Below are 26,321 nucleotides of genomic sequence, written 5' to 3' on the forward strand. Positions count from 1 at the left end.
GCTTGATCAAACAATCCTCGTTACTGCTAGTCTGTCTGTGCTGCCCAGAGCCTGTTCTCTGTGTGTGTGTGCTCTAGCCAGTGGTGTACATAGAGAAGTAAGGGCCCCATAGCAAGGATCAAACCAGGCCCCCACACAGGGCAGAAGGATTTCTGCCTAAACCCTTTTCAATGACCGTTGGTCCATTGCTAGAAGTTGTTCCTTTAGAAGGTAGAGTCCTGACCAAGTTTTCACCTCCAGTAGAGGAGGAGATAATCCCAACTAAGACTGGGCCCTGGGCCCCATAGCAGTCATCTGATCTGTCGCTAGGGTAGTTACGCCCCTGGCTCTAGCGTAACCACTGCCCCCAACAACTCCTAACAGCTAGGTCAGAACAGCCTAGATGGCGGACAATTCATTGAAACAACTATATCAGTCCAACGATGAGCACCCTTTCAAAGTCTGTCTGGAAAATTGTCTTCAAGTGCATCTTAGAGGCATGTCTAGCAGTCAATGATCTGTCCCCAAGAGGTACACTACCCAAAAGTAAGCCTTTTTATAGGGCAGTGGGGAAGCAGTGTCTAATCAGACCGCACTTGTAATCATTTACGTATTTGCCTGAGACATAGCTGCATGCAGAGTTCTGCAGCAATCCAACATTTCTATCTGGTTGCATTATTTTGCTTGTCGATTAATATATGTTAACTTTCACAAAATGTTGTGACACATTTTATGACAACATTTATTTTACTTCAAACTTTGTATTTACCTGATACAGTTTTCTATCTCGACTTTCATTGTATCTTCAGATTCAATTAGCTCCTCTTGCAAATCCCTGCAATTGAAACAATGTACCACTTATATATAAAGCTAGATAAATCATAAGTGCAAGTGGGTTTGCTAAAATAATCAAATCATATAAACTAAAGGGGCAATAAAAACATTCAAAGGGCTTTTCACCAAAATAAACTTTTATCTCCTATTTGCAGGGTGATAAATAAACTTCCCCGATCACCAGTATGAGGCCCCAAGTATCTCAAATTATGGTTAATGCATGCAACCAAAGAGAAAAGATAATTTGTCTAATATTAAAAAAGCAGCATTCTCACGTTATCTTGGTGTGGAAATGATGGATACTACTTTCTACTGCATCTTGTTTACTCTTAAGTCTCTCCATTACAGTTTTCTTAACTGAATCCTTCAGTTTTTCTCTTGTGTAGCTTTCTCCATTTAGATTATTCAGCGATTGTCTAAGTATTGATTGATATGGTGGTAAACGTTCTATATCAGAAGAGTATTTTAGAACACAATTATCCAGGATGCGTACAGATGTGCGCTGATTAAATGACGTGGTGTAGCTTTTAGCTTGAGCCACAGGATTTCCCTGTTGCGAAACAAATAAAGGGTAATTTTCCAAAGAATGCATACTATGTTTCCTAAGTGGAAATAAAACCACAGCCACACACTAGTGCAATAAAATCTGAAGGAAATTTACTCTGCACTTTTCTTGACTAGACAGCACCTTACCAGGTGTATTGTAAAAAGATATAGCCCCGACACCCCGGGGGAGGAGATAAAAAAATAATAATATTGGAACTTGCTAATAGAGGAGGGCTTTGTGCTATCCATGGTTGGCATTACTAACTATTATAGAAGGAATATTGATGGGATTACCATAACTGTGTCCTGCTCTTGTGGGGATAGGGGAGGGGGAGGGAAGGGGCTACTTGTTAATGGGAGGTTTTATGGATCACTTTAAAAGTGTTTATATTGTAAGACTGTATGCTTGGATATTTCACTTGACTATGTATTCATAGGTTTTTTACTACATTTATTGTATGTATCTGACAATGAATATACTTTTTGTCTACACACATGATGTAATGATGTTAAAAAGATGAAAAACAATAATAAAGAACTATGTGATAAAAAAAAAAATATATAGCCTATAATGTATTTGGGTGAAAGATCAACTCCAAATGGATGCTGTTTTAGTCATTAGTACATTACCACAAACTTCATACCAGCTTTAAAATTCTGTGGTCACCAGATTCTTCTTCTTTGTATCCTTGATAAATGGCCTCCTAGATTGCGTCCAGGCATTCTCGTGAATTCCTCCGTGCTACCCAAAATAACTACACATGACCACAGATATTGGGGCAGATTTATTAATGGTTTTAGGCCACAAAAGTGACGTAATAAGCTACAAATTGTAGTGCCTGCCACATCTGTGCTATAATTTGTAACCTTTTGGAGGGGCTTTGGCTTCCTGCATCCTGGCATCATTTATGCCAGAAAATGGTGCAAATTATAGCTGATATGTATTCTCAGCTTATAGCTGGTGTATATTTCGGTTTCTGGCACACATACTGCCAAAAGATGCACCAAATATAATAAGAGATCTGAAGCGCTTAATAAATTTGCTTACTCAAAACAGACTTTTTACTAAGACTGGCGTATAAAATACTAGTCATAGTAAATCTGCTCCAATGTGTCTATTGTTGTATAGAGAGAAGGGTCACTGATTCAGGAAGTAACTAACAGCTTTAAAAAAAAAGGGAACCTTCAGAGAGAAGGACGTGCAGAAAGGTAGTTTTGCTAGTGGAATAAGGGTCCTTTAACACAGACCGATGATCTGACAGTTTATCAGGAACTGAGCAGACGCTCCTGATCACTGCCAGATCATCAATAAAGATGATGGCTGCTCTTACATGCAGCAATACAGTAATAGCTTATAGACCAGAATCTGCTGCACAGGAACATTGATTTATCATGCTGGCAGAACAATATGATCATCCGATAATCAAGTGTTTGCTCGTTCATCGGGTGATTGCCAACACCTTTTAAATTGGCAGATTATTGGGAATTAGCATTTATGCAAAGGTCCTTCGCAATAATCTGACAGATCATTGGTCCACGTAAAAGGATCCATAGGTATAAAGGGGTTTTACAGCTTTGTTTTTTACTTTTTTAACTTTCATTCCCAGCTTTCTGTATCTGTTTTAAAAATCATACTCACCTGCTCTCTACCACTCTGGGTCCCTGACAATCTTCAGCAGTCTTCCGCTTGGGGACATGTGACCACTGAGGCTAGTCATTGACTGCAGTTGCACATGTGACCCAGTCCATTTGAAAGTTTAGAAAAACCTACAACTAAACACTGAGGCTATACAGCTGTAATTAAAAAACAATTTTATTGACAAAATATAAAAAAAAATACTATATACACAAAGAGATGACAGGCGTAAAAATACTGAGTGCGGTACATAAATGGGAAATGTATATCATGAGTATGACCGAAATAAGGTAACAGGAGGGAATATTAAGAGACCACAAAATGGGCATCTATACATGTAAAGTGCCAAGTGCTATGCTGGTAATATGAAAAACAAGCCCTATTATATACCAAGGGCAATATCCCCAGCCTACAAATACAAAATGACATGCGATATACCAAGATTATGACATATATATGTACAGACAATATGTCCAGTGCTAAGTGCGGTACACAGCTGGAAAATATGTCCAAAAAAGGAGGTATAGGAAGGGAATAATAAAGAGTAACCACTGAACAGGTGTCCATAGTTTATGAAGTGCCAAGTGCTGTGCTGAATGTACAAAACAAGCCCTGTTGCATACCAGAGGCAATATACCAACCTACCTACAAACATAAAATATATCAAAATTGTGACATACCCATATAATGATGATATCTCCTCAGAGAGACCGCACACCCCGACGCGCATTTTGGTGGAACACCTTCATCTGGGGGCACGGCTCTTCCAGTAGGAGGGCTCTATTTAAATTAAAGCCCTTCCAAATAGAAGTTGTATTTGTAGGCAGGTTGGGAATATTGCCTTTGGTATATAATAGCGCTTGTTTTGCATATTACCAGCATAGCACTTGGCACTTTACATGTATAGATGCCCATTTTGTTGTCTCTTAATATTCCCTCCTCTTACCTCTTTTAGGTCACTCATGATATACTGTACATCTCCCATTTATGTACTGCACGTATTTTTACGTCTGTCATCTCTTTGTGTATATGGTATTTTATAATATATTCTCAATAAAATAGTTTTTTTTATTTACAGCTGTATAGCCTTAGTGTTTTGTAGGTTTTTCTAGTAATTATTGATGAGTTAGTTTTTGAGGGGTGACTTATTGCTCTCAACTGATTAATATTTTCTTTTGTTGTAACCTATTTTGGTTAACCCATTTGAAAGTTTACAGCAGGTCGACCAAAAGACTACTGAAGGGAGTGAGGGATCCCAAGGAGCTGTAGCAGTGGGGAACACGTGAGTATGATGTAGTGGGAAGCTGTAAAAAAAAAATCAAAATGGGGTGTAATTGGAAAAAAAACTGACTTGTGCTCTTCATTATGTATGATTACAGCGATGCCACACTTGTGTATATATATATATAGTTTTTCTTGTGTTTTGATACTGAAAAAAAAAACCTTTTGAAAACATTTTTTTTTTTTTTTCATCGACATATTTTAACCCCCATAACTTTTTTATAGTTATGTCTATGGAGACTATCTGTAGTTTTTAAAAATACCATTATGGGGTGTATATTACTTTTTGATCACTTTTAATTCTATTTTTTGGGGGAGGTAAAGTGATGAAAAAACTGTGAATCAGACATATTTTTTTTGTTACGCAATTCACTGTATGGAATACTTTTTTATGCTTTAATAGTACGGGCATTTTTGCAAGCAGCAATGCCAATAATGTTTATTTTGTTTATTGTTTATTTTTATTTGGGGGAAAATTGAGGAAAGGGGGGTGATTTGAATTTTAATATTTTTTTAAACTTTTTTTTTTTAGATCCTCAAGTGGACCCCAACATGGAATCATCAGATTTGTATAAAGTAATTGAATTTTCTCTGTTAACCTAAACAGAAATTGCTATATTACAATTTAGTGCTGCCACCCATCTTCCCCGCTCTCTGCCCAGGGAAGGTGTTTCTCCCTGGGAAGCATGCACTTCCAGGTTTTAGGCCTCTCATTTGATCATGGCATCTGAGGAGTTAAATATCTGTCATCGGCGTTACCACCGATCGCAGAAATTAGCCGCGGGTGTCTGCTGTGTGAAACAGCAGTCACCCGGTTGCCATGGCACTCGCTCTGCTCCAGAGTGGGCGCCATCATTAAAGATCCGACATCCACCGTGCATGTACGTCGGATGTCGGGAAGAGGTTAAGGTTCTTTCTGAGAATAAATAGACATCCTAAAGCTACCTCACATTGAAATATAAAACTTTGAAACTGGTCGCTACAGTCATATGACCTGAAATCAATAAGGATGTGATCATGATCTCAGAATCTCAACATAGGAGTAGAAATTCCAAGGTAAGAATATTACATATGAGGAAATTCACTTTCAAACCAGGCACAATGCTTTGTGGGGCTTGCTCAGCTGAATTTAACGATTTCACTTAGGTTCCGGGCAAAAAGAGCAGCTGACAGAGGAAGCAGGAAAATCAAAGGTGAACAAAGTGGCTTGGGTCTGTCCTAAATGCACTTACCTGCTCATTTGCATATGGATTCAAAGTACTTTTCTCCTGAATAAAGGAACAGATTGCTACGTGAAAGGTATTTTTACATTCAGGTGAGCTAGCCTTACAAGGCATTGTACCTGGGTTAATGGTGAATTTCCTGGTGACAGGCTCATTTTAGTAAACACTTACTCTCAATTTCAGTTCACTGAGATGTCGGAGTCCACACAATGCTTGTACTGTTTCTGTTAAGGAACTGATACTGTTATTGGAGGCATCAAGGATGTTGAGGGTTAAAGAGGAAGCAAGAGGAAGAAGGCTGGTGATCTTATTGTGATGAACATATAATTCGTAGAGTTTAGGAAGATTTTGAATTCCATCAAGAGAATGTAACTGTTAAGAGAACAAAAGCTACAGTAAATGTATGTAGCAGTACAGAAGTGATAAATGATAAATCAAACTCAAACTGCCTGAAGGTTTCATTGACTTTAGTCTGCCAAACACTTTGCTTACATAAGCAATGGATCGGTGATGCCAGTGAGAGATGCATACAAATCAATGGGGTTGGTTGTCCATTGTGGGAGACTTATGTTTTTGCAGGAATTAGGAAAAACAAATTCATCTTGGTCTTTGTAGATCTAAAAAGTTTTCAATAATCTATCATTTTAACCTGTTTTTGAACTTCAGCACAACCAGGGTTTTCCATTTTTTAACAGTGACACAACAGATTTGAGGTTCAACTATAACTGTGGAAAATGGAATTATCTCACCCACAACATCAAATGAAATACTGTTATGCAGCACAATCATTGCACCGCATGTAGATTTTGCCTTCCTCTCCATCCTTGACACTCCATTGTCAACATCACCATGGTTTACAAAGCAGTTAGAGAGCCCATATGTACAGCAAGATGTACAGATATATCATAACTAGTTAACATATCATAACTTGTAACGTATTGATTGAAATCTTTGCTCCTTCTATGCTTAGATGTCCAGTGAGCTGCCAGTCACTGACAAGAATACCCACCAGACTTTTAGGCCTCTTTCACACGAGCGTGATGGACCGGCTCCGGATGCGTTCAGGGTGCGTTCAGTAAAATTCGCAGCATTTTGCAAGCAAGTTCAGTCAGTTTTGTCTGCGATTGCGTTCAGTTCTTTTTTTTCTGCACGGGTGCAATGCATTTTGATGCGTATTTTTTATTTTTACATATTTTATTGAAATTTTCATAATATATCAGTCATTTCATAAATATACATTATGTGACTCTTGAGACATTACAAGTAAAAGTTATATGGCCTTTACATCATGCTATTTCAAACTCTTACAGTAAAAAAGATATAATGCATATCCAGTATGCACATTGTTTATAACTGTGCATTAATTAAGGTTTCCCTCCCTAACCCAACTTAGATGCTGATGTTGTCATAATAAAGGAAATTAGCATTCTCATTTTATTCATAACTTACTCAAAGGTATTACCGAGGAAATGAGGACGTTTGATAGAGATGAATATTATCTATAGGATTATATAATTACAGAATTCTGCCTATTCATATCAGATTTCTCCCTTCTTCCTCCTGACAGAACGCCTGTATACATGCCATCCATTTTGCATGATACGCTTTGGAGGAGGCATTTCTGCCATATTCCGTTTCCCATTTCTCTGCTAGTAAACATACTTTAGTATGGTCTATAACTTCCCCTATTTGCTTTGATGCATTTTTCACACGGAAGGTTTACAAACAACATCTGTTAGCAACCATCAGTGAAAAATGCATTGCATCCGCATTTGCTTGCGGATGCAATGTGTTTTTCACTGAAGCCCCACTTACTTCTATGGAGCCAGGGCTGCATGCAAAGAACGCAGAGTATAGACCGTGCTGCGTTTTTCACGCAACGCAGAACTGATGCGTGAAAAAAACCGCTCATGTACACAGACCCATTGAAATGAATGGGTCAGGATTCAGTGCAGGTGCTATGCGTTCATGTCACGGATTTAAAGAAAAAAAAAATATATAATATATATATATAGATATATACACATACAGTGAATATAAAAAGTCTACACACCCCTGTTAAAATGTCAGGTTTCTGTGCTGTAAAAAAATGAGACAAAGATACAGTAAATTATTTCAGAACTTTTTCCACCTTTAATGTGACCTATAAATTGTACCACTCAATTGAAAAAGAAACTGAAATCTTTTAGGTGGAGGGAAGAAAACAACAAAAAAATAATAATAATGTGGTTGCATAAGTTTGCACACCCTCTTATGGGGGGATGTAGCTGTGTTCAGAATTAAGCAATCACATTCAAAATCATGTTAAATAGGAGTCAGCATACACCTGCCATCATTTAAAGTGCCTCTGATTAACCCCAAATAAAGTTCAGCTGCTCTAGTTGGTCTTTCCCGAAATTTTCTTAGTCGCATCCCACAGCAAAAGCCATGGTCCACAGAGAGCTTCCAAAGCATAATAGGGATCTCGTTGTTAAAAGGTATCAGTCAGGAGAAGGGTACAAAAGGATTTCCAATGCATTAGATATACCATGGAACACAGTGAAGACAGTCATCATCAAGTGGAGAAACTATGGCACAACAGTGATATTACCAAGAACTGGACGTCCCTCTAAAATTGATGAAAAGATGAGAAGAAAACTGGTCTGGGAGGCTACCAAGAGGCCTACAGCAAAATTAAAGGAGCTGCAGGAATATCTGGCAAGTACTGGCTGTGTGGTACATGTGACAACAATCTCCTGTATTCTTCATATGTCAGGGCTGTGGGATAGAGTAACAAGACGAAAGCACTTTCTTATGAAGAAAAACATCCAAGCCAGGCTACATTTTGCAAAAACACATCTGAAGTCTCCCAAAACCATGTGGGAAAAGGTGTTCTGGTCTGATGAAACCAAGGTTGAACTTTTTGGCCACAATTCCAAAAGATATCTTTGGCGCAAAAACAACACTGCACATCACCAAAAGAACACCATACCACAGTGAAGCATGGTGGTGGCAGCATAATTCTTTGGGGTTGTTTTTTTTAGCTGGAACTGGGGCCTTAGTTAATCTAGAGGGAATTATGAACAGTTCCAAATACCAGTCAATATTGGCACAAAACCTTCAGGCATCTGCTAGAAAGCTGAACATGAAGAGGAACTTCATCTTTCAGCATGACAACGACCCAAAGCATACATCCAAATCAACAAAGGAAGGGTGTCACCAGAAGAAGATTAAAGTTTTGGAATGGCCCAGCAAGAGCCCAGACCTGAATCAGATTGAAATCTGTGGGGTGATCTGAAGAGGGCTGTGCACAGGAGATGCCCTCGCAATCTGACAGATTTGGAGTGTTTTTGCAAAGATCTTGCCAAGTCAAAATGTGCCATGCTGATAGACTCATACCCCAAAAGACTAAGTGCTGTAATAAAATCAAAAGGTGCTTCAACAAAGTATTAGTTTAAGGGTATGCACACTTATGCAACCATATTATTTTATTTTTATATTTTTTCTTCCCTCTACCAAAAAGATTTCAGTTTGTTTTTCAATTGAGTGGTACAGTTTATAGGTCACATTAAAGGTGAAATAAAAATTCTGAAATGATTTATCTTTGTCTCATCTGCTCAGTATCAATCTGCTCAGCTCCTGCTCTATAACAGGCTGCAGTCAGATCAAACATGTTTAACATGACAGGTTCCCTTTAAAAGTACAGAATACTTTATCTTTACATCACTGTCCAAAAGTGAAAAATATTTGCTTTTCAAAAGTACAGTTTTCCTACAATTGTAAACCATGCGATTTAGGGATAATAACTTTAATCTCAGTATCTGCCCTAACTTGCCAGTTACACTTTCAAAATATTTCTCATACTTTTGGAATGAATGAATGAAGTCTCTCCTTCTGTACAGGGACATTAAAGCTGATGATTATGCAGCACTATACCAAACACATGAACTAAAGGTGACAATACACATTAGTCTACAGTTGAAAATCTACAGTCGTTTTAGCCAACCGATGACAGACCATTATCTTTTCAAAAGAAGTCAGTCATGTAATTTTTTCGCCCGATAGTTGGACGAAAGATCTTTTATCGAAAGAAAGATTGTTTGTGAACAAAGTCCCACAAAGATAAAAACCTTGAAAAAATAGTTTTTCTTTTCATCACCATATTCTGACCCCTATAACTGTTTTGTAGTTATGTGTTCGGAGCTGTGTAATGGCTCAGCTTTTGCGGGGTGATCTGTACTTTTCATTGATACTATTTTGGGGTATGTATAACTTTTCTAGCGAGATTCTGGGGAGCTGATACACACACTGGGTTGTTGCACTCCCAGATGCCGTGGTCACATTTGACCATGGCATCTGAGGGGTTAAATGTCTGCGATCGGCATTACCGCCAAACAGCAGGCACCTAGTTGCTATTGTGCCCACTCCGCTCCAGACCAGGCCGACATGTGATGTAATAATACGTCACATATCAGGAAAAGGTTAAAGTAAATGAAACAGTCATAGTACCAGCCATATCTGGCAGAAAATAATAGATAATAGGGAACAAACTTCAAACTAATTTCTTCAACTACATGCATATCTAAAGTTCATTATGTAGAATTCATGCTACTTTCTAATACATACAACAAATTACATTTGAAGGAACACTAAACATACAAAATGCACAAATAAAAAATATACCAGCAATCCTTTCCTAAAGGCTCATGCACACGACCATGGTTATTGTTGGCGTTCGTTCTGCATTTGTAACAGGTCGGATGTGAACCCATTCACCTAAATGGGGCTGTCTGCATCCATATGTCCGTTCCATGGCACCCGCAAAAAAAAAAAACAGAACGTGTCCTATTTTTCTCCGTTTTACGGACAAGGATAGGACTGTTCTATAGAGGGCTGGAAGTTGCATTCTACAAAATGAGTTACGGTACGCACACAGCTGGTATCTGTGTTTTGCAGAACCCAAATTTGCGAACCACAAAAACACCAAACGGTAATGTACTAACATAATACATTACATAAAGTTGTTTTAATGAGCGAGTTTGGGTCAGAATAGCAGATCAGATCAGGAAATGCTTGTTTTTTGTGGGACAAGTATTTTTTATGGCAGCATTTAATCTACCATATCATGCATTGCAAAATCAGAAAGAAAAAAAATTTGGGGAGTGAAATTAGAAAAAAAAAAAAATTCTGTCACTGTTTTTCAAGTTTACTATTTTGACATGAAAACTTTATTCTGAGGGTCAATGCAATTATGGCGATAAAACATTTATATAGCTTTTAAAAAAATAAAATTCCTTTGAAATCCTTTGGATCGCCATAGTCTGACACACATCGCTTTGTTTTACGTTTTCCTTCTTTAGAGCAGTGAAGACCCCAGTGTGAGCTGTAGATTTTACTGAAACCATCTTGGGCGACAACTTTATGATCACTTTGAATTACATTTTTTCTGGTCTAGTAGGGGCATGTGACTTAAAAATGGTCATTGGGCAAATTAGATTTTTTTTTTCAGTTATGGCATTTACATACACGATAGATGGAAAACCTGGACCCCACACTGGTTCATCAGAAGCAGAGGTCTAGTGCTATAGATTTAGTTCTACGGTTTTTGCGTTTCTTTAACACATGCAACAGTGAATGCAGACAAGTGTGGTATTTGTGAACTTCTCATATTTAACAGTTTTTCACATCTTACAGTCTATAACCTGGCATATTTGGTGGGTGGAGACTGGATCTCTACCGGTTCCAATTATAGCGTATGAAGCCAGCGGGCATTGTGGTGACATCCGGCTAGGGTGGCCAGATGTCCGGCTTTAGGCTAGACAGTCCAGTTTCCTGGCACCCTGTCCTCTGTCCAGTGCCAGGCCTGGAAGGATGTTGGGGTGTCCTCCTTTTTAGTGGCTCCACTCTCAGATTGCGCTGTCTGAGCGTGAGCTGCTGACACAAACTGACAAACTAGGGCTTTCCTCAGCCCCAAGGGTGAGAGAAGCACTCAAGGCTCCGCACAGCTCACCTTCAGGTCTTCCAGTACACTTTTGCTTTCTTTTGCTGGTATCACTTAACAGAGTCAGGGCATGGTTTAGCGGGATTGCAGACAAGCGCATTTGCAATGCATATATATTTCGGATTTAATGTTCCGGCATCCGCTGCTAATGTTAATGAATGGAGCTATTCACAGGGGCTTATAATTTTCGTCAGTATTTGAAATCCGCAGCATTTCCGAGTTTTGTGAGGATTTGTTTCCAAATACAGTCTGTGCAGTGCATAAATAATGAAGGAAGGAAGAAATACCCATGTAAATCCTGATGAAATCCTGAAACAATCCTGATGACAATATTGATGGTATATCGTCAGTATCCTGAGTCAGAATACTGACGGATTTCAATACGCTCATCTGAAAGTGGCCTTAGGGAGAGTTAACATCAGCAGAACAGAAAACAAAGCAGATCCTATGCATGATTTATGCACATTTGGCATCCGTTGGAGCCATTTCCCTATGTTATTTCCGATGGAAAAAATTTCTGCATTCAATCCTTTTTTTCCGTTTAAAAAAACAGATCTCAGACGGAAATGGCTCCAACGGAGGTCAAATGTGCATAACTGATGAAAAGGATCTATTTGTTTTTTTAAAGGATATGTTTTTTTTCTTTATTTTTCTGTTCTTCTGATGGATTAGAAGAACAGAAAAAAAACTGTGATGTGAACTCTTCCTTATTGGGATGAAGCAAGTGGCCACCCTACATCTGACTATGCTGGTTCCAGAAATTTCCAGCAGGCTGTACTCTGCCGAAAACAGCATGCCGGAGAGCATGCCACATATGTGAAAGAGGCCTAAGTTTTCAGTTTTTTTTCCTATTGGTCACAGGTTATGACTATTGGTGTTGTTGGCTCCCAGCCCATACAACCCCTCTAAGGCCTCAACGCTCTTAGGCAATAATAAACCACTGCCAGCAAATTGTCTGTAAGATAAAGTAAAGCAATACTTGATGTAATTGTATATTATTTTAATGCAGTTAATGAAATGCATGTTTAAACAAATTCCTAGCCATCGGGAAAGGAAAACTATCCAGGATATACCAACAGCATTATCTCATAAGAGTAACATTTCAATGTCTTGTGTATTAAGTTAAGTTCACGAAATTAATGTACGGTATTTAACTTCTTATAATCACTATATTTTTCATCAAAATGTTATGTAGTAATAAGGATAGTGATCATAATGCATACAGGTTTAAATTTGGTTAATAGTACCATATTAATATTCATAAAATTGTACATTAAATACGTACAATTCTGGAGGATATTTTCTCAGCAATCTGTGTTGTCTTGTTCCTCTCCGTCTCTGTTCATCTGAATATTTACAGATAAATCGACAACTGGGTGTTACAGTTCCCCTTTTCAAAGGGGTTGGTCCTTACATTATCTGAAACTGGCAGCACTGATTGCACAGTACCAGAATGTGGAGTGACACATCCCCAACTGGTACCACCCACTGGTCAGTTTATTTACTATTTTCTAAGACTAATAACAATAGTAACGGTAGAATGCAAGTCAGGTTTTGTGATGTAACTTTTGAAGCCAAAGCCAGGGGTGTATTTAAAAAGAAATACAGATCATTAGGCCCCAGGTGCACAACTTTACATTTATCTATAGTAAACCTCATTTGCCATGTGGAGGCCCAAACAGTAAGTTTGTCCAAGTCAGCTTGTAACTTATTAACATCTTACATAGACTGGACTGTATTACAAAGTTAATTCACTGATAATGTATTGGTCACATGATATGTAATTATTTGTGGGTGTATATATATTGTTCACTATGTCCTGTTATTTTGCTTGAGATAGGCTCTAGTGCAGAGCCGAAACGTCGCCATTGCCACTGAGGTGAATAAAGAGTGTTCTTAATTTTTATCTCCTGGAGTGCTGCCCTTTTTTCTACATGTAATTGTGAGATTGGCTTTTCCCTGCGGGCTGTGCACCCACATTTAGCCTTTGGCTGTGCTGCCTTTTTTTCATTTATATATACACATATATATATATATATATACATATATATATATACACACAGTATACAGTACAGACCAAAAGTTTGGACACACCTTCTCATTCAAAGAGTTTTCTTTATTTTCATGACTATGAAAATTGTAGATTCACACTGAAGGCATCAAAACTACGAATTAACACATGTGGAATTATATACATAACAAAAAAGTGTGAAACAACTGAAAATATGTCATATTCTAGGTTCTTCAAAGAAGCCACCTTTTGCTTTGATTACTGCTTTGCACACTCTTGGCATTCTCTTGATGAGCTTCAAGAGGTAGTCACCTGAAATGGTTTTCACTTCACAGGTGTGCCCTGTCAGGTTTAATAAGTGGGGTTGGGACCATCAGTTGCGTTGTGGAGAAGTCAGGTGGATACACAGCTGATAGTCCTACTGAATAGACTGTTAGAATTTGTATTATGGCAAGAAAAAAGCTGCTAAATAAAGAAAAACGAGTGGCCATCATTACTTTAAGAAATGAAGGTCAGTCAGTCCGAAAAATTGGGAAAACTTTGAAAGTGTCCCCAAGTGCAATCACAAAAACCATAAAGCGCTACAAAGAAACTGGCTCACATGCAGACCGCCCCAGGAAAGGAAGACCAAGAGTCACCTCTGCTGCGGACTTCAGCCGAGTCACCAGCCTCAGAAATCGCAGGTTAACAGCAGCTCAGATTAGAGACCAGGTCAATGTCACACAGAGTTCTAGCAGAAGACACATCTCTAGAACAACTGTTAAGAGGAGACTGTGTGAATCAGGCCTTCATGGTAGAATATCTGCTAGGAAACCACTGCTAAGGACAGGCAACAAGCAGAAGAGACTTGTTTGGGCTAAATAACACAAGGAATGGACATTAGACCAGTGGAAATCTGTGCTTTGGTCTGATGAGTGCAAATTTGAGCTCTTTGGTTCCAACCACCGTGTCTTTGTGCGACGCAGAAAAGGTAAACGGATGGACTCTACATGCCTGGTTCCCACTGTGAAGCATGGAGGAGGAGGTGTGATGGTGTGGGAGTGCTTTGCTGGTGACACTGTTGGGGATTTATTCAAAATTGAAGGCATACTGAACCAGCATGGCTAACACAGCATCTTGCAGCGGCATGCTATTCCATCCGGTTTGCGTTTAGTTGGACCATCATTTATTTTTCAACAGGACAATGACCCCAAACACACCTCCAGGCTGTGTAAGGGCTATTTGACCATGAAGGAGAGTGATGGGGTGCTGCGCCAGATGACCTGGCCTCCACAGTCACCGGACCTGAACCCAATCGAGATGGTTTGGGGTGAGCTGGACTGCAGAGTGAAGGCAAAAGGGCCAACAAGTGCTAAGCATCTCTGGGAACTCCTTCAAGACTGTTGGAAGACCATTTCAGGTGACTACTGCTTGAAGCTCATCAAGAGAATGCCAAGAGTGTGCAAAGCAGTAATCAAAGCAAAAGGTGGCTACTTTGAAAAACCTAGAATATGACATATTTTCAGTTGTTTCACACTTTTTTGTAATGTATATAATTCCACATGTGTTCATTCATAGTTTTGATGCCTTCAGTGTGAATCTACAATTTTCATAGTCAGGAAAATAAAGAAAACTCTTTGAATGAGAAGGTGTGTCCAAACTTTTGGTCTGTACTGTATATATATATATATATATATATATATACACACACACTGCATATATAATAAACACATATACATATAATAAATGAAGTGGGTATAGATATATAGGGACACATTTATTAAGACCGGTGTTTTAGACGCCAACCGTAATAAAGCGTAATAAAGTTCTAAATGTAAGACAGCTTTCTTGCTATGCCTAAAACAGGCGTAAAAAATGGTGAATGAGACGGGCCTGCTAGTCTGTCCCCCTCCATGCCACGCCCACAGCAGCAATCTGCTCCTGAAATACACCTAATTTAGGCATATTTCAGCATAGTAAATGACCCATATAGTATATACAAGAGTGTACGAGGTGTAATTTATTCTACCTACGTCACATATCAGTACACTGAATATACTATATATCTGTACATATTGCATCTATAATACTGTGTAATATATGTAGTGTGTGTGTATATAGATAGATAGATATAGAGCAGTGTACTGAGATGAGACATATAAGGTATAATAGATGCAGTGTGTACAGAAATATGTGGTCAGTTATACATTATGGCCACTGTGTGTGAGGTACATGAGGTAGTGGTGATTGCAACTGTCTGCAGTATTATATATGAGTGAGTAATAAGGAAAAACAGGGCATGGGTGGAGGATCAATGCAGTGGATCAATGCAGAGCACTTTGTGCACTTCTAATCTTTGCTGTTAGGGGTTAAAGGATCGCTGATGATGTCATCACAGATCCTAGCAGATGCGCTGTTTTAACCTGGGAACTGCACTATTATCAGTGAAGTTCCCTTACAGGACCTGTGATGAAATAATCAAAGGTCCTTAAGCTTTCTCCACAGTATTGAACGCCTTTGCAAAGTCCAAAACACAATATCCACAGCTTCCCCCTGTCCAGGCTTTTACTCACCTCCTCATAAAAACAAATCAGGGTAGTTTGACAGCTTCTGTTCTTAGTAAAATCATGTTGGCTATCACTTATTATATCATTTAGGGTCCATTCACACATCCGTAGTGTATTGCGGATCCGCAAATTGCGAATCCGCAATACACCTGGCCAGCACCCCCATAGAACTGCCTAGGAGCATATGACCGCTCCTATTACTGCCCAACCGACATGTCCCTGCTACATGCCCGCACAGGGCTAAACAACTGTTCAAACTACTTGCCCGGCGCCCGGAACTGCATGTCCCGGGCGTCGGGCGATAGGAATTCCACACCCCTGAAAGTGGAGGTTTCCTGTGTAGAACGGCCGGTGCCGCTAGAGGGCAGACGTTCTCTGGCTTGTAGGCTGCCGCGCATGCGCTGAAGAGGCGGCTTTCTTGTGTCAAAAAAAAACAACACGAGAATAAAAGGTGAAGGCTGGCGGCCGGCGGCGGCTACGCGGGCCACATGACGAGTTCTGGCGGGCCGGATTCGGCCCGCGGGCCTTGTGTTTGACACCCGTGATGTAGAGGGAAGTGTATTAAATATTCCCTAGATTCAATTCCCTATCAACTCTTATCAACAGTTCATCCCCCATGTTTAGAGAGAAACTTGTGTTGATAGCCTGTAGGATAACAGCTGATTAGTATCTAGTCCTCTTTGCTGGCCACCTCAGGACAAAGAGATTTCAGACTCTCTGGCACCGTTTGTCAGGGGGCTTTCTAACCAGAGACATCATAAACCTTTTTTCCACACCTCTGCCCCATGGCTAAACTCCAGGCCCCTACTTCCAGCATTTTGGGACTAGGGGGGAGGACTCTTGGGACTTGAGGAAGGCACACTATGAGGTCACATGCCTGAGGAGGGGGGGAGGTGAGCTGGTTCTGAGGCTGATATAGGAGCCCCAAGCCAAAAACAAGGTCTCTTGGAACTGGACTACAAACAGACACACATGGGAGAGAGCAGCTCCATGACGTGCACCTGGAGAAGGCCTAGTAACCCTGAAAGGGCTAAGTATCTACCTGTCTAGCCCCTACTTACCCCTCACATACCCAATATATCCCCAACACTAGTAACCCCTTCCCCGCCACCAACACATCCCATTGCAATCAATAACCCTGCAGGCCCTGTCCTCACCAACTATCGCCTAACTCTGGCTGCTGAACTCCTGCAGCATGAACCTCAGCCCTGTACCCTTGAGGCGGCCCCAGTTACCCCTGTAGCTGCCCTGTAATCCTTCTCCCCATCACTGCTGCCTGCTTACCCCAGCAGCAGCTGAGTGTGTGTTAACCCTTTGCCTCCCATAGGCATAGCTTAGAGCCAGGTTGGATGGGCTGCTAGTGAATGTATGTGTGTGTGTGTACTGTATTAGATAGTTTTGTGGGTGGAATTTGGGAACTGTGTAGTGTAGTGAGTATTGTATTCATGGTGCTGTATTGTGTGTATTGTGCATTGTAGGTTGATAATAAATATATTGTATTTTTGTATTATACCTACTGTGTAACATGTTGTAATTAGCGGTAGCTAGCTCAGTTAGGCGCTCGCAGCTAGTTTACTGATTAGCGTAAGGCAAAGTGAAAGTAGTGTTATTAATATAAAGGTATAAATAGGCGGAGTCATCAATAGATGGCTCCTTCTATTTCTGAATATTAATTGATATTTTCATAAATATTGATGATTAATATTCCCCCTTTACACTATACATTGATAAGTAAGGGATTTATCATCATATACAGTAATTATGCAGATATTATGCAAACTTGGCAAGTCAACAACTTGTGAAGGCTTGATGACAGCCCCTCTGGAACCAAAAAATGAAAGCTTTATTGCCAAGCAGAATATTAGATGACACTAATATTACATCATTCTTAGCTTATCTTGCAATTTGAGAACATGTGCAATCTTAGAGATAGGGGTAGTAGTAGGGACATTATAGTGACTGTGTTGATTTGCTCTGGTAGTCAGGTTAGCGGACGCATTATAGAGACAAGGAACCAGGTTGCAAATCAAACTTCAGTGTTTTATTCACACTCAGCAAAACACACAGCTAAACAAACCAATGTTCACCTGGACTCCTAGGTGTCGGTTCACACCCGGCTAAATGCTCAGCCACAGAAAAGTTCACTGGCAGGCTACCAGGAGGACTCCACAGCTTCGCTGTCAGGTGGAGGTAAATCCACCCCACCTGATAGTGCTGACTGCTTTATAAGCCTGCCAAGACCCGGACTGGAACGTGGGGAGTAGTCACCCACCCAGCACTTTTGATTACTCCCAGTAAAAGACGTCCCGGATCAGACTGCAATCTGCAATAATGACACTTGAGAAAAACCGGCTCTTACCTCACTGAGGACAGGAACCTCAGTGACTCATACCGACCATCAATGACGGCCCCTTGTTCCTTCCTACAGGACATATTTAATTTGGTAGATTAAATCAATACAAAGAAAAGTCAGGGTTTGTCCTGGAGGCTGTCCTTGCCTGTCAGTCTTATTTGACAAAAACTTCCTCCTAGACTTGCAGTGATAGAACAGTCTGCCATAGCATTGCTTGATCCACTACATTCCAACTTGATGGGATTCCAGCTTGCATATGAATTATTTCAGCAAGCTCCAGGCCACCACAGTAGGGAGCATGTGTTGTTTTGAGGTCAGGCGGTGGCAGCTCATCAGAGACGTGTGTCACGTACTCAGGCCTTTTCATGACCAGAACTGTCAGTATGAACAATGAGGTATTAACCATGTCATCCCCGTGATATTTATATTAGAGCAAAAGCTCATGCTGATGCAAAAGGGAGGGAAGAAGAACAGCTTACACACCTTGCTGGCCACCCTGTAGCTGTTAGGGACCCATATGGGCAAAGTGTAATGGAGAAGGAAGTGGAGGAGGCACTACCACTCGAGGAGGCGCCAGTGGTGCAGGAGGACGAGGCTGATGATGATTATGACAATAACACTGCTTGCTTATCTACTGACAGGCGTCATTAGCATCAAGTAATCTGATGATTATTGGATAGCCATGTTTTAGACCCTTACTATCAAAGAAAAATAGGGCAATGTTTTCTTGTTGCAAAAAGAGAGTCCAAATTGCTGTACACTATGGGGGTCATTTATTATTAGATATACAATTTTGGGCGCATATCTGTTGCAGATTCAGTTGCAAAGGGGATTTGCAGCTGAATCTGCGACTTTTCCGCGCTTATGCCAAGTCTAAAAAAGGGGCATGGCATGGGTGGGCAAGTCCGGACCATCTCATTTATAATTTTCTACGCCTGTTTTAGGTTTAGAAAACTATCTGACTCTACGCCAGCTGTCTGCTTGCTTACCATGTTAGTTACTGTATGGCTGCTGTCGCTGCTGCCTCAGCTGCTACCACACTACTGCCACTACCATTATCCCTACACAGCTGTACACATAATTCTACTACCTTGACTGTTCCATGCTGTGCTGCTACTGTTGCTACCACATTCCACTATTAACCCTACACACCTTACTGTTTCCACATCCACACCGTACTGCTGCTGCTCTCAAATGAAAGGGGACCTTTTTCAGGCTTGTTCACAACAAGCCACTGTTTCTTCTGACATTAACACTTATATGTGTATAAACAGGTGTAGGCATTTGCCTTGTTCAGAACAAGTGACTGCTTCTTCCATCACTACCGTGTGTGTGTATATAAACAAAGGAAAGCATCTGCTCCCATTAAGGCAACATTTTTGGAAAACTTTTTGAGAACAAGGCACTGCCCCAATAAGGGACAATATTTGGAACTTATTTTAATTATAAAAAGCATAAGAAATGCAACAGTACAGTGTATTTTTTAAACAGGCGGTTTGTTAACAGCATCAACCATGTGTTTACCCATAGCTATATATATATATCAGTGCCAAGTTAAACAGCTTAAAAGCAGGGAGGGAGTAAAAATTCAAAGAAAACAGAAAAAAAAACAGAGAAAGGCAAAAGAGAAAACAATTGGAGTCCTATGGGACCCCTGAGTGTCATATACCAATTTCATGCCAGTTGGAGGACTTTTGATTCAGGAAGAATTGATTCGGTCTCAAATCTAATTATTGCATAAATAAAATATATTCGCCGAATGCGAATCAGAGATGAAACGAATTTCAAGAAATGTACTCATCTCTAATCTATAGTCCTTATCTCTGAACTCTTGACAACTCAAACACTCATTTCAGGTAAATTCTTATCAAACCGATAAGAATTTATCTATAATGAATGTTTATGAGCTGTTAGAATGGTACAGATAAGGGCTACAGATTGAGCTATCAGAACAGCTCATTACTGATGGATTCACTGTGAAGCAGAAAGCAGTCTGCAGATACACTGAATGTGAAAGCTGTAGAGGAAAAAATGTTGAAGATTTTAATGAACAATGATTTTTAAGCCAAAAATGAATAGAATGGTATGATTAAAAAAATTACCACAAAGATGTCTATAGCCTTTGCTATATGTCCTTAATCTTTAATGTCCCTTTTTTTAACTGCTTCTGGGATTCTAATAAAGATTTTTAAAAGTCCCATCAGAATTTTTCCTCCAATATATATGTATGTGAAAAAACTGAGAATTACCTTATTTGAGTTTAAATGCAACTGTGTGAGGTTGGCAAGTGATGGCAGCTCCTTGATACTTTGAATTTTGTTATGAGAAACATTCAAATAGACAAGTTGGGTACAAGATATAAATGGCTCAATTTCTGCAATCGCATTGTAACTTAGATCCAGAGCAAGTAGATTAGGCAGCATGGCAAGCCCAGGAAGTCTACAAAACAAAGACCACAGGTGATATATTGGCATTAAACATGTATTATTGCACAGTGAATGACAAATGCTTAAACAGTAAAGTGTACCATTTTGATTTATACTAACACAGGTATCAGGTTGTTTGAACAGTTTTATGTCTATGTTACAACAGACTGAAGTGTAAGAGCTATGCGGCCGAGCTTTAGGGCTTGTCCATGCATACTTTTCTTTCTTTTTAGTTTGCATTTTGCATTACGCAGTGCCCTAAACAATCACTATTAAGCTGTATTCACATATGCATTGTAGCTTCTATTTATAACAGAGGCAAATATGTTGAGCCTGTTCCACTGGGCAGGACTTACAATAAGCTATGACAAGCAGGCTACACTACTGTACTTACATGGGAAAAGGCACAGACATTTCAAATTTCCCATAACCCTGTACTTTATTATCAGATCATTCTTGCATGTACTGGTAAATATAAACAAACATAAATGGGTAAAGGCTACAAAAAGTGGAACTTAACCACTTCCAGACTGGGCCATTTACCCCCTTCCTGACCAGGCTTAATTATGCAAATCTGACTTCTGTCACTTTATGTGGTAATAGCTTTGGAACACTTGTATTTGTTTTCTCGTGACACATTATACTTCATGATAGTCATAAATCTGAGTCAATATATTTCACCTTTTTTTTCTGAAAAAAATCCCAAATTTACCAAAGATTTTGAAAAAAATTCAAAATTTCAATTTCTCTGCTTTTAAAACAGAAAGTTATACCTCATAAAATATTTATTACTTAACATTCCCCATATGTCTACTTTATGTTGGCATAATTTTGTAAATGTCCTTTTATTTTTTTAGGACATTAGAAGGCTTAGAATTTTAGAAGCAATTCTTACAATTTTTAAGAAAATTTCCAAAACCCACTTTTAAAGGACCAGTTCAGGTCTGAAGTCACTTTGTGGGGCTTACATAGTGGAAACCCCCCCATAAATGACCCCATTGTAGAAACTACACCCCTCAAGTTACTCAAAACTGATTTTACTAACTTTGTTAACCCTTTAGGTGTTCCACAAGAATTAAAGAAAAATGGAGATGACATTTCTAAATTTCACTTTTTTGGCAGATTTTCCATTTTAATCCATTTTTTCTTTAACACATCGAGGGTTAATAGCCAAACAAAACTCAATATTTATTACCCTGATTCTGCAGTTTACAGAAACACCCCAAATGTGGTCGTAAACTGATGCAAGGGCACACGCCAGAGCACAGAAGAAAAGGCATATGTTTTTTGGACGGTAGATTTTGCAGAACTGGTTTTTAGATGACATGTCCTATTTGAAGCCCCCCTTACAGTAGAAACTCCCCAAAAGTGACCCCGTTTTGGAAACTAGGGGATAAGGTGCCAGTTTTATTAGTACTATTTTGGGGTACATATGATTTTTAATTGCGCTATTTTACATTTTTAGTGAGGCAAGCTAACCCAAAAATTGCTGTTTTGGCACTGTTTTTATTTTTTACAACATTCATCTGTCAGGGTAGATCATGTGCTATTTTTATAGAGCAGGTTGTTATGGACGCAATGATATCAAATATGTCTACTTTATTAGTTTTTTGTTTCAGTTTTACTTAATAAAGCATTTTTGAAAAAAAAATTGGTTTTTATGTCTCCATTTTCTGAACGCCATATATTTTTTATTTTTCTGCCGATCGTCTTGTGCAGGGGCTCGTTTTTTGCAGGAAGAGTTAATGTTTTTATTTATACCATTTTTGGGAACATATCATTTTTTGATCATTCATTATTATACTTTATGGGGCAAGGTGACCAAAAAATGTATTGTTTTAGCACAGTTTTTACTTATTTATTTTTACAGCGTTCACCTGAGGGGTTAGGTCATGCAACATTTTTATAGAGCAGATTGTTACGGACGTGGCAATACCCAATATGTATACTTTTTCTTATTATTTTAAGTTTTACACAATAATAGCATTTTTGAAACCCAAAGAATTATGTTTTACTGTCTCCATAGTCTGAGAGCCATAGCTTTTTTATTTTTTGACCGATTGTCTTAGTTAGGGTCTCATTTTTTGCGGGATGAGGTGAAGGTTAAGTGGTACTTTTTTGGGGGCTTTATGCATTTTTGATCGCTTGGTGTTGCACTTTATGTGATGTTAGGTGACAAAAAATTGCTTTTTTGGCACTGTTTTTATTTTTTTACGGTGTTCACCTGAGGGGTTAGGTTATGTGATATTTTTATAGAGCAGGTTGTTATGGAAGCGGCAATACATAATATACCTACTTTTTATTTATTTTTTCCTTTAACACAATAATAGCAGTTTTGAAGCAAAAAAATGATGTTTTAATGTCTCCATGTTCTGAGAACTATAGTTTTTTATATTTTTTGAACGGTTTTCATTTTGTGGCTCATTATGACCACCAGGCCGGAACAGGAAGCGCATAGCGCTTCCTGTTCTGTATACACAGCGCTCGTTGAGCACTGTGTATAGAGCGATCTAGAAGACAGGGACACCTGGGGACTGACCCTGCCTTCTCTCTGGGGTGCCCTGCTGTCACTAAAACGTTAATTGGGTTGGCCACACTTACTCTCTGAGGTCTTTTAAGTCTTGGATAACACCTTTAACACAAAAGAATGTAAAAATATCTCTTCTACATTATAGATGATATTTTACATCATAGCCTTGTCCTCAGTATTTACCACAGTCCTATAAGTATCTCCTGCAGCTAATAGGAGGGTGGGTGTCCCCCTAAGCTATTCTGCCCTTAAACATGTGAGCATAGCATGCTAACAAACTGACCAGTATATGCCTTATAAAGAATTCAGAACAATTGGGCATTAATGTACAGAGCAATCATGTAATACAGGGAAAGTTCACACCTGTGAATGATATTACAGGAGGCGCTGAGTTCCAGGAGGTTGCGCAGGTGCTGAAAACTGTTAGCCTTCAATTCAATCAATTCATTGAGAGATATGTCCAGTTTAAGGATTCTAAAGATAAAAAAAAAATTATTTCCAAGGTAGGGTAGGTGTATTTCACTATAATTAGCACCGCTTCCTTGCACCACTAGGACTGTGAGTTGAAAGAGTGGCCCAATATAATATACAGTATATAATAATGATGAGAAAATTCCGGGAATTATTTAAAAATGCCACCAGAAACCTATCCTAGAAAGTGAGCAGGACTAGTTGCCTCCACTTTCAGAGCTGCCTAGGAAGGCTTGAGGGGACAGGGCCTCACTACACCTTACGCTCTGGAACTTGCATATACTACATATTGGTGAGCTTTCCTGTCAGGCTGCTCAGCCATGATGGCATATCGTAGGCAGTATTGCATCATTACCCTCTGTTGTAGGGCAGTGTAGTGAGTTCTCACCCCGTCACCCCAAGTAGGCAGCTCTGAAAGTGAAGGCAACCTGTCCTGCCCACATTCTAGGACAGGCTGCCGGTGGTCTAGTAGCAAGTACTTGGGTGGATTCAAGGCTAAATATTGAATGAAAAGAGTTCTGTGAACTGCAATTTCTGGTCCAATGGCTGCTCTCTCATTTCCTTATCACACCTGGATGGATGTTATTTGAAGCTGACTTGGTAATTATTGTAACATATAAAGAAATCCACAGCACTCCTCTACAATGAAGATAGAAGATGTGCGGCACAGGCAATCAAAATAGGTAGGCAAAACCCTCTGTCTGTAGCCATGAGGAGAAAACATATTGATTTGTGACTGACCTGCAATTTGTTTAAGGCCATGTGGCCTATTCCTAAGGCAGGAGGAAAATATTTACTGCAAAGCTGAGAAAACACAGAATTTTTATTTTAGATGGGGACATGAACACCTTGCATATTGTATTACCATTATTGCCTAGTCCATAACTGTTAAAGAGGTTGTCCGATTACAAACACATCCCCGCCCCAGTGGTTGGACCCCCCTGCAATCATGAAGCCCCAGTATGGCATGCTGCAGCTCCATTCAACTTTATGGGACAAGCAGAGATACACATGCTTAGATATCTCCTATGGAATTGAATGGAGCCACTCCTATCCTCTAGATAGGTAAACAGTATCTGATCGGTGGGGGTCAAGGTGCCATGACAGCCAATTATCACCCTGTAATTTTGTTGTGGGGACGGGGAATCAGGGTCAGAGGGAGATCCCTGCCTGTGATCAACACTTAGATGCCATATTCACTATAGAGTTGAATGGCGCCAAACTATGTGTCACCACTGCTTCATTGAAACAAGGGAAGAAAGGGTCTCTACTCTTGTAATTGGTGAGAGCCCCAGCAGTCAATCACTGAGAATATTGAAGGTTGACCAACTGATCTCATAAAGAGCAGAGATTTTAATAAATAAATTATACATTTTGCTGCATGTTTTCCCACTGAAGTATATATCAATCTGAAGAACCCCTTCTGCTATATAATGTGCTGCCTGCAAATTGCACTGTCCCTTGGGGACACAAAACTACTAAAGTTGTGCACATGGTCATGTCTATGCCCTGGCCGGAAGAAAACAAGCCAGCGGACTGGAAGATGGAGGAACGGGAGGCAGAACAATAGCGGCAAAGAGCAGGTAAATATAACTCTTGGAGGAGGCAATGCAGGCTAGGGTCTTCTCTTAATAGTATATAGAGACGCCAAGCTCTTTGCTCGTTCGCGATTCGCCGAACATGCGAACATATGGTGATATTCGCACGCACCATATTTTTTTTGCATAGCGTCGAACTTTAACCCATCACACATCCATCAGGTGGTACAGGACAGCCAATTGAGACATTTCAGCACATGGGCACACCCCCTACCCTATAAATAAACCTGATCTGGCAGCCATTTTACATTCTGTTTTATGCCAGTGTAGGGAGAGGTTGCTGTGTGGAGCAGGGACAGGTTGTTAGGGACACCAAACGTTAGCTAATAGGACCACAAAAGTCCTTTTAAGGTCTGGTATAGGTGTGCTATCAATAGGTGTGACATACTGAGGGGTGTGATATACTTATACTTTCTAACATAGAAAGTATATTATAGTGTATTTGTATTATGCAGCAGTTGTGTGCGGTTCTGCTGCGATACTGCAGCTAGATAGAGGGACAAACGCTATTGGAATAACTAATTGCAACTGGTGGGATATACCTGTTGCCCCAAAAAAAAATATAATGATTGTGATATACCTATAATATACCTTCTAACATAGAAAGTATATTATTGTGCAGCAGTTGTGTGCGGTTCTGCTGAGATACCACAGCTAAATAGAGGGACAAACGCTACTGTAATAACTAATTGCAACTGGTGTGATATACCTGTTGCCCCCAAAAAATCTGATTAAGGGGTGTGATATACCGACTTCCACAAAATACTGATTGAGGGGTATGATACACCGGCTTCCACAAAATATTGATTGAGGGGTGTGATACACCAGCTTACAAAAAATATTGATTGAGGAGTTTTATATACCGGCTTCCAGCAAATACTCATTAAGGGGTTCTATATACCTGTTT

At 39.6% G+C, this 26,321-nt stretch overlaps 1 protein-coding gene across 1 annotated transcript in view; it reads right to left on the reverse strand.

Moving 5' to 3' along the window:
- LOC122925785 (protein phosphatase 1 regulatory inhibitor subunit PPP1R7 homolog) overlaps positions 1 to 26,321 on the reverse strand; it is a 75,231-nt gene that overhangs the window by 37,857 nt on the left and 11,053 nt on the right. The window contains exons 4-8 of the mRNA XM_044277137.1: positions 23,709 to 23,819; positions 20,639 to 20,828; positions 5,671 to 5,871; positions 1,089 to 1,363; positions 749 to 814 (exon numbers count right to left, since the gene is read on the reverse strand). Of these exons, the coding sequence (XP_044133072.1) occupies positions 749 to 814; positions 1,089 to 1,363; positions 5,671 to 5,871; positions 20,639 to 20,828; positions 23,709 to 23,819 (843 nt within the window). The remainder of the gene's footprint in view (positions 1 to 748; positions 815 to 1,088; positions 1,364 to 5,670; positions 5,872 to 20,638; positions 20,829 to 23,708; positions 23,820 to 26,321) is intronic.

Source organism: Bufo gargarizans, chromosome 2, assembly GCF_014858855.1.
Source record: "Bufo gargarizans isolate SCDJY-AF-19 chromosome 2, ASM1485885v1, whole genome shotgun sequence".
Classification (NCBI taxonomy): Eukaryota; Metazoa; Chordata; class Amphibia; order Anura; family Bufonidae; genus Bufo; species Bufo gargarizans.